The sequence below is a fragment of the Vombatus ursinus genome, unplaced genomic scaffold, assembly GCF_900497805.2.
Source record: "Vombatus ursinus unplaced genomic scaffold, bare-nosed wombat genome assembly UNPS02014848.1, whole genome shotgun sequence".
Taxonomy (NCBI): Eukaryota; Metazoa; Chordata; class Mammalia; order Diprotodontia; family Vombatidae; genus Vombatus; species Vombatus ursinus.
In genome coordinates this window covers 3,987,094-4,003,611 of record NW_020954626.1, presented here as the reverse complement: position 1 = coordinate 4,003,611, position 16,518 = coordinate 3,987,094, and the positions used below count along the sequence as shown (strand labels likewise).

The following is a 16,518-nucleotide window of genomic DNA, read 5'->3' as shown; positions in this document are numbered from 1 at the left end:
TCCAGGTACACCCCTTAGTTCAAGGCTATAATTAACCTCTCCACAGTCACCTAAAACTTGCCTAGGTTTTGTCCTCCCTAGCACCCATTTATCAAGTCTAGTGGAAAGATAACTAGGGATAGAATCTAAAGAGTTTAAGTCTCAGCTCCAATACCCGACTAGTTGTGTGATTGGGCAGGTCACTGACCTATCTGAAAAATGAGGATAAGAATACTGGCACTTGGCCTCAGTGATTCCATGAAGAATATTGGTGTTGTGGAAGATTAACTAGGAGTCGGACACTTACTAGCTATACAACCATGGGAGGATCAGTCCATGTCTCTGCGCCTCAATTTCAGCATCTGTGAAGTGGTGATAATAATACTTGCACTATTTGACTCCCTGGGTTGTTGTGAAAGAAACTCATTGTAAACTCTAAAGTATTTTCCTCATTTGCTCCTCACACTGCAAACCATCTCATGCTGTTTCCCCTTTTTGCTCCAAAAAAAAGGTATATGTAAAAAAATCTTTGAGTGTTAGTTTAAAAAAAAATACTAGTATTACGTACCTCATAGGATCATATGAGGAAAGTGCTTTGTAAACTTTAAATTGCTAAATCAATATCAGAATATCAGAATTTCTGCTTAAATTCCCTGCTTCCCATTCCCAGTTCTACCATTGTTTGTACTCTTCTCTGGGAAATAAAGGGATTGGGCTAGATGACTTCTGGGGTCCCTTACAGCTCTAGAGGTGTGATCCTAAGACCACACGGCCCTAAGGTCTAGTCCAGTTCCTTTGAGCTCCTGGTCCTGCTGGATCTCACCAATTGTCAGAGGGCAGGCAAGCAGTTTCTTAGGTAAATCAATTAGTCAGGTCTTCCTTAGTATCCCAAGGAGGCCATTATTCCCAAGAGTTAACTCCTCCAGTTCCCTAAGTCCCTCTTCTAACACCGCTGCCCCAACACACACACACACACAGCCTTGTCTGTCCCTCAAGCTTTTACTTTTGGCTACTGTCAGAAGCCTTTCAGATTCAATTAATTCATGCTGTGTGTCAGCCCTTCCAAATTTATTTTAAATGGTTCCTATTGCTTTTCACATCTCTCTCTCTTTCTCATACTTTCCTTCCTCTTCTCTTTTCACCTTTGTCCCAACCAATTCATACATAAAATAACAGATTAATAATACATCCTTACTCAGTACAAATGATAACATATCTAAAACATTTACATTTTATAACTATGACCAAACAAAAACATCATAGGCTTTAGAGATGTTACAAAATAATTCACAATATAAATTTGGGAATGGTTTTTTGTCTCACGTGCTAACAAGTTCATGAATAATATCCAGCTAAGCTTGCTAAGCTAGCTTTCTCTCAATGAAATGCTTTCTTTTCCTTATTCAGTTTTCTTTTTTTTACTTATGAATTTAACAAACATCAACAAACATGAATGTGCCACTTTCTATGGCCTGCTTCCCCAACTTGCCCTCAAACTCTAAGGTTGGGTCTGTAGAGAGGGGATACTATCTAAGGTTATAAGGGTAACACTCTCTGTCTACACTCCTAACACTGTAACTCGTGGGCCCCTACTGGTATGCTTCCTATTAGCAAGTCAATAGAATCAATAGATAAAAGCTTGGTAGCACAGTGGATAGATTGCTGGCCCTTAAGTTATGAGGACCTGAGTTCAAATCCAGACTCAGACACCTACTAACTGTGTAAGCCTGGGTAAGTCACTTAACCCTGTTTGCCTCAGTTTCCTCATCTGTAAAATGAGCTGGAGAAGGAAATGGCAAAGCACTCCAGTATCTTTGTCAAGAACACCCCAAATGGAGTCACAAAGAATCAGACATGACTAAAAAATGACTAAACAACAACTAAAGATTCAGTTAGCTCTTAGCAAAGGCATTTGTATTTATGGTATAGCAAGAGCAGTAGTTATAAAACCTTCCTCCTATATACCTGGAGTGCACTCTTCCACAAATATACATTGCACACTGAAGGACAGTAGGCTCAAACTTACAGAACAATTGTCCTAAGGCATGAAAGTGGGATGTGGCAAAGCAATTTACAACTCCTGGTACTTCAGAGCTTGGAAGCCTTTTCTCTCTTCATAGAGTACTCACAAAGCTACCTTTGTGATTAGCATCTCTATTGGGTGGGTTTGTAGGGCTTGCTCCTCTCCATGATCTGACTCTCTTCTCTGCTACCAGGAGTCACACTCTGAAGCTGCTTCCTTCCTCTCTGTATGTGACTGACTATCTGTATCTGTGTCTGTCTGAAGCATTTTTCTTTATTCCCTGATGGATGTAGTGACTCCTACTGTTGCAAAAGCTCCTTTTCAATGTGACATGTCATATAGGGGAAGGAGACAGAAATTCAATCCTTAACCCCATTCCCACCCCCAACAAGGGTGTCTCCTCCACAGGCAGTTACTGGCTTGCAATCTTCCCTACTGCTGAAATTTGTCCAGGGCTTAAAGTCTCCAGGGTCATGGCTAATTTGTGTGCTCAGCCCATTTCATTCTCTTTTTGACTCAGTCAGGAAGGTATTATTTGAACATCATAAAGGGATCACCGTATAATATACTTTTTTATCACATTAAAACCTCATCATGTGTTTTAACATTCTGTAACTACATCAGCTGAGCAGTGGTGGGGAGGAGGTGCCTAGGAATCCCACTCTCTTGTACAGACATTTCCATATACAAGGAATAATGAGAAAAAGATTGTGTATGAATCCATGAATATTCACTACATACAGCTTATTTTCTTTGAGTATATTTTAAATTTAATATGAAAGTACCAATACTCCCCTACTTGTCTGTCCCCTTCTGAACTTCTGATCTTTTCTGTGCATTTTTTTGTTTCATTTACACCATAGCAACACTATTTAAAGGAAATAGGGAGCATTAAAATATCTAAATCCCAATAAATGTTTATTATTTGCTGTGCCCCCTTAGAATGTATCATTGTTCTTAGGAAAAGGAGATGAGAATCTAAAAGATTAATGAAGATGGATGAGGATGAATGACTGCAGATACTACAGGAGTACCCACAAACTTGATATTTTATAATACTCATGACCCCACCCCTGCCTCATGTATACATTTGGGAATGAGAATATAGGAGGAGAGGAAAAATGCAAGTAGACATGGTATATTATATTTGTATCATTCCATTTTTCTTTTGATTTTCTTGTCCTCACAAGTGCCCCAAGATAAAAATTGAGGTGAATTGTGTCTCTTTTTGTAACACTAAAGAAAAGTTGTCAAATAGCCTACCCATTAGCACAGAAGTGAGTGACTAAACCAAGATTAGAATTCAAGAGATCCCAAGTGCAAAATCTGCTATCTCACAATATCTTTATGTCCTGACCCTGACTTTACAAAATCCTCAATAAAATAAAGAGCATTAAAGTAAAATTTTAGCCCCAGAGATTCTGAAGTTGATCTAATAGCTTGTTCCAACATAGAATAAGCCCAAGAGGAAGACTATGGTAGCATCCATACTAACAAATAAATCTATTAATGTAAATATGCCCCAAATGGGATAAGGAGCACTGGAAACATACTATCCTGTGGCTTTAGTAGAAAAATTAGTCTCAGTAAATATATTAAGTCCCTGAAAGAAAGTGGTTCAAAGTCTTGAAGTATGGCATTTGTCCATGGTCAGGTACTCTCACATGGTTTTTTTTTATAACCCTTTAAAGTTGACAGGGTTATCACAACAGTAGAGAATGAGATTGTGCCACTTTAGCACACATATCTAGCGCTGAGAAAAACTCTATGCTGTTGAGTTGGAATTAACTGAGATGGAATTTGACAGTCTCAGTACTGTAACTTGGGAACCTGCCACAACCAGCCAGATTTGCCATAGATTTCAATCAGGAAAAGCCTTCTAAAAGGGTAGACAGGGAAGAAAACAAACAGAAGAATGAAATGAAGGCCCCAAACTGAAAGACACATAGTCCCAGGCTTGCAACCTTTTTATTTGATCATCCTTCAAATGAAAGCTAATCTGAGGCAATGAGAGGAGGCCACAAGAAATAAAATCTCAAGGAATTATGAAATATATTGAATGAGATTCCTTAAAATCTTGGTAAATTTAATCTGGCCTTAAAAGACAGGATGGTTCTCTGATGCTAATAATCACATCGGGTTTACCTTTCTAAGAGCTAAATTGGATTCTTCCAAACCACACCACTTGGAATATTGCGCCTTACGATAAGTTCAGGAAAAAAGGAAGGAAGGGAAGGAAGGAGGAAGGAAAAGAGGGAAAGAAGAAAAGAAGGAGAGAAGGGGAAGGAGAGAAGGAGAGTGGAAGGGTGGAGGGAAAGAGGGAGGAAGAGAGGGAAGGAAGAAAAGGAGAGATGGGGAACTAGAGAAGGAGAGAAGAAGGAAGGGAGGGAGGGAGGAAAGTGAGGGGGAGAGAGAGAGGGAGGCAAAGAAGAAGGAAAGGAGGAAGGAAGGAGGGAAAGAGGGAGGGAAGAAGAAAAGACATATGAAAAGTGCTAACTTGGTAAATTATAAAGAGAATAATAGAGTATTAGTCCTAGGACAGACCTTAGAGAATATTTAGTTCAATAATCTCATTTCACAAATGTATAAATGGAGGCCCAGAGAGGTAAAGTTATTTGCCCAAGGACATAATAGCTATTTCTTGTCAGAGTCAGTTTTAGAACTAAGGTGTCCTGACTTACAAGCTTGATTTTTGTATTTAGAAAACAAATGAGAGGGAAAGAGAGCCTAGAACTGTACTATCTTTGATATAGAGAATTCCTGGTGAGAAAACTGCCTCTAAGAAAGCAGAAAGGCAACTGTTCTGCAATTGATAATCTTAGAGTAACATTGTCTTAGAGCCTGAGTCACTAAGAAATCAGCTGCCTTGCCCAGGTCATATGCACGGTATGTGTCAGCCTCTGGCTAGAGGAAGGAAAACAACATTGCTCATGGCCTTTAAAAAGTAAGCTAGAGACTTTGTTGTGTCAGTCCAGAGGGAGTCATCCCTGGCATTTGAGTGCCAGCCACAAAAGAAGCCTTTTCCCATGTGCCCCTTTCAGAGTGCAGGGGAATGAGAGGGAGAGGGGATTCCACCCCCCTCCCCATCAGCAATAGTGTTTTGCAGAATAGTAACTTGTTGATTAAGATATCCTGTGCTAGGGGGAGGTACCAGAGAAAATATGGAGAGCAGTTCCCTTTGAATAAATGAATTGTTTCAAGGGGCAGCTAGGTGTCACACTGGATAGAGCACTGGCCCTGGATTCAGGAGGACCTGAGTTCAAATCTAGCCTCAGACACATAACACTTACTAGCTGTGTGACCCTGGGCAAGTCACTTAACCCCATTGCCTAGCCAAAAAAAAAAAAGAGTCTATAAATGAATTGCTTTCTCTAACCCTCTTTGACCTGGGAACCCACTATCAACTTGCCTGAGTATAAGGTACTACCCCCTGTTCTCTTTAATTGTTAGTGGTTCCCACTTCATTAATTCATTTATTTATTCGACAAGCATTTATTGGGTACTTGTTATGCAGTAGGTATTAAAGGAAAGAGAAAAATAAATAAGAAATATTCCATTCACTTAAGAAGTTTAAAAGTCTAACAGCAGAGGTAAGAAATACATACAAGTAAATATAATACTGAATAAACATGAGATAAGACATAAGAAAGGTACAAACAAAATGATGTTGGATTTTAAAGGAGAAAGAGATCACTTCATAGTGAAGGAATAGGGAAGGGAGGAGGGGAATTGTTAAGACTTCATCAAAGAGGCCTTGAAGGATAGACAAAGATGTATAGGGGATGGTGTCAGCAAAGTTTGTGAACTTATTTCTTTGGTAAATGTGAATAATCCAGTTTGGATGAAGCAAAAGGGTATATGAAGGGAAGTGATAAAAAATAAAATTAGAAACATCAGTTACAGACATATTGTAGAGGGCCTAGAACGCCATTACAAGGAGTTTTCTCTCCATTGACAAATTTAAGTCTCAGTTCTCAACTTTTGCCATTCTGACTTCTATGGCTCTGAATACCTTCAGAGTTTAGTGTAAGCTGAGAGACCAGTTAATGTTGCTAGTTGCTGACTAGTTACATTAAAACCATCCATCCTTCTATCCCTCCCAGATGGAAAATGAATATGTATTTATGATTTTCCTTAGCCCTGTCTTTTGGATGATATTAGTATTGTATACTTTTCCAGCTATCAATTTTGTATTTACTTAGTTGACCTAAATAATAATTGGTTTAATTTATTTACTATTTATACTATTTGCTTCCTATTTGCTTGTTTACAGATTATTTTCTTACCATCTATTTACAATAACTCTCATTAGTTAGTCTTTCCCCTCCTTCCCGTAGACCCCAGTTATATTTATTTCCCCTACATCACATTTCTTTACTCTCTAACCTCCTGACACAAGTCAAGATCTCCTTCTGCTTCTTCCATTTGTTTTCCTCTCTTGTTTTCACATAGGAGTCCTTATTCTGTTGTTTTATTTTTAAGGAATAATTCCTTCTCCCTGATAACCTGGAAGGGTGAGAAAGGTTCTTTTGCCCCTTTGCCTTCCCTAGGAGAAAAACCAGCCTATACTTCATACATAGATAACAATTACTTGGTACTGACCCTGAATTCAGGAGGACCTGAGTTCAAATATGGCCTCAGACACTTGACACTTACTAGCTGTGTGACCCTGGGCAAGTCACTTTACCCCATTGCCTAGCCAAAAAAAAAAAAAATAAGATAACAATTACTTGGCAGTGGTAGAAAGACAAACATCGAACACTCTATGTTAGGTCACAGCAAACCTTGCTCTGTGACCTTGTGATCTTGATCAGAGGTCTCCTTGATCTATATCCTTTATGACTGCAAAATTCTCTGTCCTTTGTCCCTCTTACTAGTTCCTCATGTTCTCAACACCCTGGAACCACTCACTTCATCTGCTCTGTACCTTCTCACCATGTTGGCACCTTCTCATCAATTTGGCACCTTGGCAGCCACGCTGATCTTTCTTTTTTCTTGTCTTACTAACTTCCTTCTTCTTCAACTGAAGTCCTTCTCTTTCTCCTTCCCCTTCTCTTTTTTTTCTACTGCTCCTAGGTTCCTTTTGCTCAACTTCTTCCACCAACCCTTGCAAAGTACATCACCAAGAAGTAGCAAGATTGTGACTGAGAGTACACATCACTTTGCACTGTTGTAATTTACTGATTGCTAATAGAAAGGAAGGATGAATGCTTTTAATTTTGATAATGTGTTACCAACACTGTTGGTTGTAGTTGGGTTGTATTTGGTTGCCTTTTCAGTCATGTCTTTATTAACGTTGTCATAGATTATATATGCTGTTCTCTGTTGATTCTGCTTTCTTCACTCTACGTAACTTTATTAAAGCTTTTCGATGGTTTAGGTGTTAATATTTCAATGAGTTTTTCGGATCTATCATTTTTTATGGTGCAGTCATATTTATTCCATTACTCTAATAGTCTATGGTTTGTTCAGTCATTCCCCCCAATCATTGGATATCTGTTTGGGTTCTAGGATTTTCCTATTACAAATAGTGCTGCTATGAATATTTTTATACCTTATCTTCTTATCTTGCTGTCATTAATCACCTTGTGGTATAAACCTACTGGTGCAAACCTTGACACACTGATAAGCCCCAGACAGTTTGGGGACAGTGAAAGAAAAGGGAGGGACTGATCACTTTGAGGAACTGTGTTCCTGGTCCTATGCAGCACTTAATTCCGTTGTTTGACGTGTGCAATGGAAGTCCAATACAATATTATCTTACTGTGAAATAACAGAAACAGAAAATAAATTGAGGTGGGGAGGCCAGATTTTTAAATTTTTATTCTTTACTCAAACACCCAATTTCTGTTCATCTAACCCAATTATACTATAAACTTTTTGAGGGCCTAAATATTTTTTCCCAGTCTTCTTCAATCTTCCTTCCCCACTCCCCCAATTGCTCTTATTTCAGATCTCTGCATCAGTAAGTAGTAAATAATTAACACTAAAAGGACTGCAATTTAAGAAAACCAAGAGGAACCAGACTGAATCATTTGATGTACTGCATTTTTTTATCCATAAGGCAAAGAAAAATAGAGATAAGAAAAAATTTATTTCAAAGCAAAATTATGATAAAATTGTTGCATTAATTGATGCATCCAGTTAGACAACTTCGTTAGCCCCTCCTTATGGCCTCCATATTTTTCCAGGCAACATTCTAACATAACTATGTGTTTTATTGCAGCATGCAAAAGGAAAGAGCAAGAACATGGGAAGGATAGAGGGAACACACCCAAAAAGCCTAGGTTGGTCTTCACAGATGTCCAGCGTCGAACTCTACATGCAATATTCAAAGAAAATAAGCGTCCATCCAAAGAATTGCAAATCACCATTTCCCAGCAGCTCGGGTTGGAGCTGAGCACCGTCAGCAACTTTTTCATGAATGCAAGGAGGAGAAGTCTGGATAAGTGGCAAGACGAGGGCAGCACCAATTCAAGCAATTCATCTTCTTCATCAAGCACTTGTACCAAAGCATGAAGAAATAACCACAAACTAAAACCTCGGTGGAAAAGCTTTAAATAAAAATTTAAGAAAAAATAAAGACCAGGACTTCAAGATAGCAGGTTTATACTTAGAATTATTTGAAAAAAAAAAGTTATTTATAGTCCAAAGAAACCAAAGACTGAACTCACCTGCATCCTGACTTTGTTCTGAGACACACTTCAGCAGGGTGATGACTTGGCAAAGGAAGTTATGAGCAAGAGAACTTCTGGGTCTTACACCGTCCATCCATGATCATTCTCGCTGTGCTTGGCTGTTTAGTGGTTTGAAGCATAGTGATTTTTAGCCATTGAATGGACATCTTTTCAGATCTGACTCCTTCATCTCTTCTACCATACCATGAAGGTGTATGGTGTCTCAGTACTGTGCGTGCACACACCCACCCACACATACCCACCACTAATGGTTAGGGACTTAGGCAGGGCTGGTCTTCAGAAAGGGATGTGCCATGGAGTACAGCCAACATGGTGTGGAATTGTCTGAGTTCATTTGAACAGAAGTGGGATTTCGCTCTTCTACTGTTTGAACCTGCCAGGCCTATAACCTAAATGCAGATTCAAACCCAGCAAAGAAAATTTGAATGACTCCTAAACCAGTGCATTCTCTTTGTTTGTTAAGGAATGTCCAGATATTTTTTAAAAAATGAAACAAGATTCCATCCATTTAAAAAAATCACCTAGGTACCAAAGAACACATTTAATATTATAGTGCAGGTATTTTATTGCAATGATTTTAATATTCCAAAGCTATTTTTACACAAAATACTATGTAAAGTTATACGTATGAACTGACCTAAACTGTATAATACAGTACACATATAATCATGACTGTTATTTAGGATTCTTGAAGCATTTGAAACATTAGTTTTCTGAACTGGCAAGAAAGAATGTAGCTTCAGGGAAGCAACTAATATCCCATCACAAAGGTTGATGCCATGAGTGTGTCCTTCCATTCAGTTGACACTAGCCCATTCAAGTTCCATAACCATCACTTGACTGGAACCCTAGATAGAGCCCAACAATCCATTCACAGATAAAAAAAAATCTAATTTTGTTCCTTCCAAATTATTTCCCTACAGGTCATTCTGAACCTACTCTTAACACCATGAAATTGTCAAAGTGGCATCAGTAAAATCCTTTTTTTGGTATGTGGCCACATCATCAAATTAGGGGATTTGAGCTATTATTTTGAATCATTAGATGCCAAAATGCTTTTAAAAACAAACAACCAAAAAAGACTAAAGAGCAAAAATGGAGGCACTTAAGAAAGCTATACAATGGAAAACATTTGCTAAAAATAACCTATCCAGTATTTCTAACTACTTAAATAAGTTAATCAAAATGATTGCATAGCCAGATTTGGGTGTCAAGAGACAATGGATGATTGAACCTTGAATTGGGAAGATTGTTAATAGTACATAGAAAAAGGTCCAAAAGAAGAGTAGACTTTCCATTCTGCAGTTCTTACAGTTTTTGCATCACTAAGCACAACCTCCATGGTGTACTACATTCTTTCTTGCTATACATCAAGCTGGATATTGCATGCCGTAGATTCCACTTTATTTTAAAGGGGGCAGATAAGAAGAGCACTCACCCTGACCTTCTAAACACAAGACAAAATTTTTTTCCATTTTGCTCAACTCACAGAGCTGGGGCAATATATGACCATGAGATTTTTTTAGATCACTAAGAGTAATAAAAGAGACAACAAAATCAGATAATGATGATGCACTGGTGGGACACTAGTGAATCATTTTCTCTTCTTTAAAGAACTATGGAGATTCAGGTAAAAAAATTCCTTCAATTCAAACCACAACTGCAGGTTTACCATTTTCATCATTAGGCTAAAAACTAGCTATCCCTAATTACCTTATGTGCTTGAAAATACAAAGCTAAGCATTGTCCCAATAACAAGTAGCTCATTCAAATCTCATAAAAAGGTAAGGAAATTAAACAATTACAACATACTACCTAGCTCCTTAGGACAAAATTTGAGCAACTTCTTTAATTATCTGACAGAAATCTAGAAAAAGTGAAACTCAACCACAACACATTAATTCCATCCCTCCTCCTGAGATCAATGTTGAATGGGAAAAAGAAACTAACACTCCTTTATGAAATCTCCAGTGCTGTTGCCTCAAGGTATTTTTATTTTAGGATTTTCCATTTTATCCCGAATTACAACTTTCTTTTTTTAAAAAAAAGGCACAATTACAGTCCAGTCATTTAAACAAACTTTTAAAATTACATACCTTCAAGTTTCCTAGAAATTCAGTATTGTCAATTCAGCATGAATCAAAGGAAAGAAATCTATAGATGTTTGCTCTCTCCAGAAGGAAAAGAAAACCTGCAATATAAGTTATTTATCATGTTGGGAGGGGGAAGCCTTATTCATTCCAAACATGAGAATATAAAATTCAGGGAACTTCAAGCTATGTCTGCACACACATAGATGATTTTACTTAATTCCAGTAATTTTTTTAAGCCCACCAAAAAAATTGGTTGAATTCAAGCGACCAGGTTTTATTTTTATTGATGTTGTTGCTATTGTTGTCATTGCATGATTCCCAAATGACCACTTTGAAAATATTTTTTTCAAACTTTTCAACCAGTTGTTTTGGTTGTGGACACAGACCCCAGATATGTCACCATTTTATTTTAAGTACTTCCCATCATAATGTCTTTTGAAAAATAATCAATTAACCTATTTGCTGAAACCAAAGAGAATTTTCATACCAGCATTGAATTTGCACCCAATATGCAATTTCAGGACCTAGAGATATATTTTCACATAAACAGATGCACAAACTACAGCCTGAAAAATAATTTTTTACTTACCTGTTATGCATATTTAAGACCTTTAATTTTTAGAAGTCATAATGGACAAGCCCCACCTCTTCACAAGCAATATTCGAATCACCTCATAGTCACAGGCTTCATCTTCCTTACCGTCTAAATATCACATGATGACAAAAGGAATGTCACCATTTCTGCTTAGTGTAGCATTATTTTATGTCTCAGGATATTAACCTAATACATTGATCAAAGCAAGCAACATGACATTAGTTCACTCAAGTTCTGATCATTTCTTACCCTAAGTAAAATTCAGCTAAAAAACAAATCTTCATTTTATGTTGGTTCCAACACTGTACTCCAAATAATCTTTAACTTTTTTTTTGGTGGAATTGAAATTAGTCTGATTTCATCCATCAATCATCCAGGTCCTATCACCACAGGAAATATTTCCTGAAAGGGGCTAAGCAGGAGGGTGGGAGGAATGATGGTATGGGGAAGGAAGCAGGTACCAAAGAATAGGAGGCAAAGCTTTAATCAGAGTTCAGGTAAAACAATTCTGGATGTCAGGGATTCAATCTCAGAATGCAGCTGGAATAGACCCTAAAGACCAAAGAAAGGGTGTGGTGGAATCCAGAAATTCTAACTGACCCATGTCATTCACTGCACCCAACCAAGAGCATCGTGATTCCTTTGCCAGAAAAAAAGAAAAGCACTGTGTTACTCTGGGACTCTTCCCACTCCCAATGCTATCCCAGGTGAATGGCCTGTCTTCACAGGTTAAATGCAACCGTACTATACCAAAGAGTTCTAGGACACTTCTCACGTGAATTGTAAAGGCAGTTTTCCCTGGAAAGGTCCTCCCTTTGTACATAAAGGATGAAAACTATGCATTTAGCAAACAAAGAGAAAGCACTTCTCCCTGTTCTATCAAGCCAAGTTTAGGGTGCATTCAAAGGCCAGAGGCTATTTTGAGACTTGTTGGGCCTTCTGGGTTATTATTGTGGTGTGGTTAGCTTTATAATACATCTGGTAACTATTTCCTAAATATGAAGGACAAAGAAGCAAAAGGTAAGAAATAGCTACTTCCACAAATGTAAAAAATAAATGTGTAAAAATCTACTATTTATAGTGTGAACCAAAGACGCTACCTCACTCGATTTCCATTGGTGATTTTAATCACATTGATGATACCAAAGAATACCAAAGATTTTTTCATGCACGGCCTTGGTCTGCAAAGGGGACTCAGCCCCTTTCCCTTCCCCCACCTCTCTTCCCCTTTCTCAATCTTCATTCAGTGTATAAACTTGTCTTCATTATTGATAATAATAATGGTAATAATAATAATAATAATAATGACATTAGGAAATACTACTCTTACTACTGCTAATACTACTTAATAAATCTTTAGGCAAACATGTTGCAAACTTTGTAAACTCATAGGACGAGTGCCTTGCTTGAACCAAAGTGTTAAACCGCTGTTGACCTCTCTCACCTTATACTCTTTGAATACCTCAGCCTCTTAGAAAGGCCACTAATGGGAAAAAAAAAAAAAAGGAATAATTATTCACCGTGGTGCTTTTTCCGTGCAACCATGCAATGAAACTTTCTTTGATACCAAAGGAAAACTTTTTTTTTCCATTTTCTTGCTGATGAACCAAAGCTCCTTCTCTTCTCTCCCCTCCCATCACAGTTTGAGTCCCTCCACCAGGCAGGCCGTGCATCACTTTTACCAATTCCTCCAAATACCTCATAGTAATGAAGCTTTAGGGTTATGTTGTATAGAGAGTCTATGTGATAAGGCAAAACTTACTAGTTTGATAATTGTTAAGATTACTTAAAAATCTTTATAATTCTTATTTATTTTGTAGTATGTATCACTGAAGATTTGTTCCCTTCAGTTTGGGGTTGGTTGGGTTTTGTTTTGTTTTGCTTTTTGTTTGGCAGAACTGCCCTAGGATGCTCAAGGAAGACTTTTAATTTCTGGAAATGTTCCCCAGGTGGGTTAAAGATTGTGTAAAAATGCAAGAAAGGAACAAAAAAAATGACTTTCATTTCAATAGTTACTTAAGAAATTTTGTGTTTGGTAGTTGATTTTTTCACAGGGTAAAAAAAAAATTATCTTTTTTGTGACACTGGGCTCTTCCTGTTTTTTCCTCTATAATGTGCTGTGATTTTTTAATTTAATTACATTTTGTATACGCTTATTTAATCAGTACTTTAATTTATGACTGTGTAGTTTTTTAAAAAAAAATGTATATAGTAGATTTGAAATGGCCAAAGCTTTATGTTACAATCTTTTTTGTTCTTTTTGCTAAGATGAGCTGAAGGAGAGAGCTTCTCTTAACTGCAGGGTGTATCTTTAGCCTTGTCTTAGCGGGCACTTCAGTGTGTGTTGTAAACACTGCCAGGTTTCCCCACTACCCCCCTTCAAAAAACTTGTACATGCCAAAATGAGTGTTTCGAGATCGTCCTTTTTGTCACTTAGAAAGAAGAAAAGCATTATTCGTGTGTTTTTTCTTTATTTATTTGTCTTTTTTAAGAAAAGATTACTTTGCAGGTAAGACCTGCAGTTCCAAAGAATTTAAAACTTGTTTGATGTTTAAAAGCACCGGCATTTGTGAGATACTTTGCTGACTTTTTAAAAAAAATTTACCATTCGCACGGGTATGGGAAAGGAAAGAGTTGTAAAAACTCTAGAACAAGCTAACTTGAATTTGGAAATATCTCTGAGTTTTACCAAGCTTCTGAAGGGCTTCAAAGGCTGGAGGTAACATTTCCACTTCTGGATGCATAATTTCTACTTCTATATGTATAATGTCATGGTTCAGGGCCTCCAAAGAGAAAGTTACTGCTAAGGACAGATGACTGAGCCAATGCTATTTCTGAAGCAACACTTATGAGAGAACAGGAGACTCTCAGAGCGTGATTTCTCAGTCCCAACTACAAATTTCGTTTTTAAAAAAGGAAAAATTTTTTCAATACCTGTTCTTATCTAGCCTGTTACCCTTAATCTTCCAAACATCCTCTCCCACCCAATCTCCCCTTACCACCCCACCTCCCCAACTACCAAATTGGAATAGTTTCAGAGGCCCCGCATAGAAGGAATAAAGACTTCCCCAAATTAAGTTTGTCCTTCCCCATACTTCGTCCTCCCACCATTTTCTTTTTCCAAACTAGAAGCAACAAACCGCAACCAGACCCCATTGATGTTTATCAGATGCTTGCCACTGTTTTGGGCCACATCAACCCAATAAATATAGATATACACACACACAGTATGTTCATACATGCACACAGTGTGGATATATATATATATATACATATATATATATATATACACACACACACACACACATATACACAAAGAATTATACAAACCTGACAAATGGCATCATCGGGGGAGATGATGCCCGCTGTTTTGCTTGAGTGATAATTTCAGTTTGAAATGAATGTCATCAATCCATATGATTTATTACCAATGTAAATATTTTCTTTCCAGGCGCAATAGTTAAGTTCAAGGTGTACCTTATTTTCATTTTCAGGGACATAATATGGGGGGTTTAGGGTGGGAAAGGAAAGGGAGGGCTTAAACTTTGGGTCAAATGTTACATTTTCTTAGGTATGTTTTATACTTATCAAGTATTTAAATAGGGCAATAAAGCTGCTCTGAAATGCAGGATCATTCAATGGTCTGTCATTGGTAGGCATTGACTAATTATCTGCTTTTAAATACATACTGTAATGTTGTGCGGTGACTTATGTATAACAGAAAGAAAATCCAGGAAAAAAGAAAAGCAGTAGTTATTAACTAGTCTTACCATCAGCAATGAAACACTGAACAGAATTGTATCCCTTAAGAGTTATGTTTTCTGTTTCTCCTTTAGCCTTTTGAATTTTGTGGTATGTTCTGCATTTATTGCATCATCATTGTGGGATCATTTTAGTTTTGCATTCGAAACAAAACAACAGTATTAAAAAAAAATAAACTTTCAAAAATTGTCTTTTACTTGCTTCAATAGTTGTGTTCCTATATCTGATGGTGTCCAATCTGAAACCAGCCCACTAGTCTGTGTTCCCTGGGAATCTCTCCCTTCCCCTTTCTTGAACTTTTCCATTCTCAACACACCTTTGACCTTAGCTATTGTTTGACATTGTGTCTCAGTTTCCATGTTCAAGTTAGCTTGATGGTTTAATTATATAAGGAGGGTGCCTAAGACAATCATCAGGTAAAAAAAAAATTAAAAAAAAAATAAAAAGATCAGTAGAGGTAGAAAATCTTCCAAGAGCAAGAGGGAGTTCTTCCTTAGCAATGAAAAAAATAAAATAAAATAAAAATAAAAACCATGAGGGGCTTAGAAGATTTTGATAAAAGACAAATGTTGCTGTCTTTTTTTGTTTGTCTATTAGAAAGCAGTAGTAGTTTATACGTTGCATCTGCATTTCAGACTAAGTGATTATTGTACCCAATTACAGTTGATTGCTGATATTTTGTCAATCTCTTCTCTCTTTTTCTCTCTCTCTCTCCCTCTCTCTCTCTCTCTCTCTCTCTCTCTCTCTCTCTCTCTCTGTCTCTCAGTCCAGCCCTTCTTCTGTACTTTTGTGTGTAGAGACAAAAAGTATAATGCATTAGGCATTATTCTGGTTTGTTTATGGGTATCTCCTGTACTGCATTAAGATTTCTTTCCTTTTTTTAAGCTTTGCTACTGTTCTCACTTTATGCCGTGCAATATCATCTGCTGTGTTTGCTAAGCAAAAAAGAAAAAAAAAAGAAAAAAGAAAAAAAAAAGCAAGTGATGATGCCATCATGCTTTTCAGTGTTAAAATGTTTCAGCGTTTATGTAGTCACCAAAATGTAGTCAATAAAATGTTGGATTTTCCAGCACTTTAAATTTAGACCTTTCTTGCCTCCTTTTGTTTTCCCATCCACACAATCACAACAGATTAGTCCTGAGCTTTGTTTTGGAGGGTGGATGAGGAGGGGAGGGTGGTAAAGAAGCAGGGATTGATTCAATTGGTGCTGATGTTCACATGGAAGTCAATGAAGAAAGCAACCCTCTCCTCCAAAGTTTTCTGGATAGAACAAGAAGATACTTTTAAAATGGAAGAGCAGCATTGTATTTCTAGAGGCTAACAACTTCCACCAATCTAATTGACTGTATGAAAATAAGGATTTATGTT

The 16,518-nt window shown here is 37.3% G+C and overlaps 1 protein-coding gene across 1 annotated transcript in view; it reads left to right on the top strand.

Annotated features, from left to right (window-relative positions):
* Positions 1-14,625, top strand: part of ONECUT1 (one cut homeobox 1) — a 52,855-nt gene extending 38,230 nt beyond the window's left edge. Inside the window, exon 2 of the mRNA XM_027840775.1 lies at positions 8,229-14,625. Coding sequence (XP_027696576.1) covers positions 8,229-8,521 — 293 coding nt within the window. The 3' untranslated portion in view covers positions 8,522-14,625. The remainder of the gene's footprint in view (positions 1-8,228) is intronic.
* Positions 14,626-16,518: the final 1,893 nt, after the last annotated feature.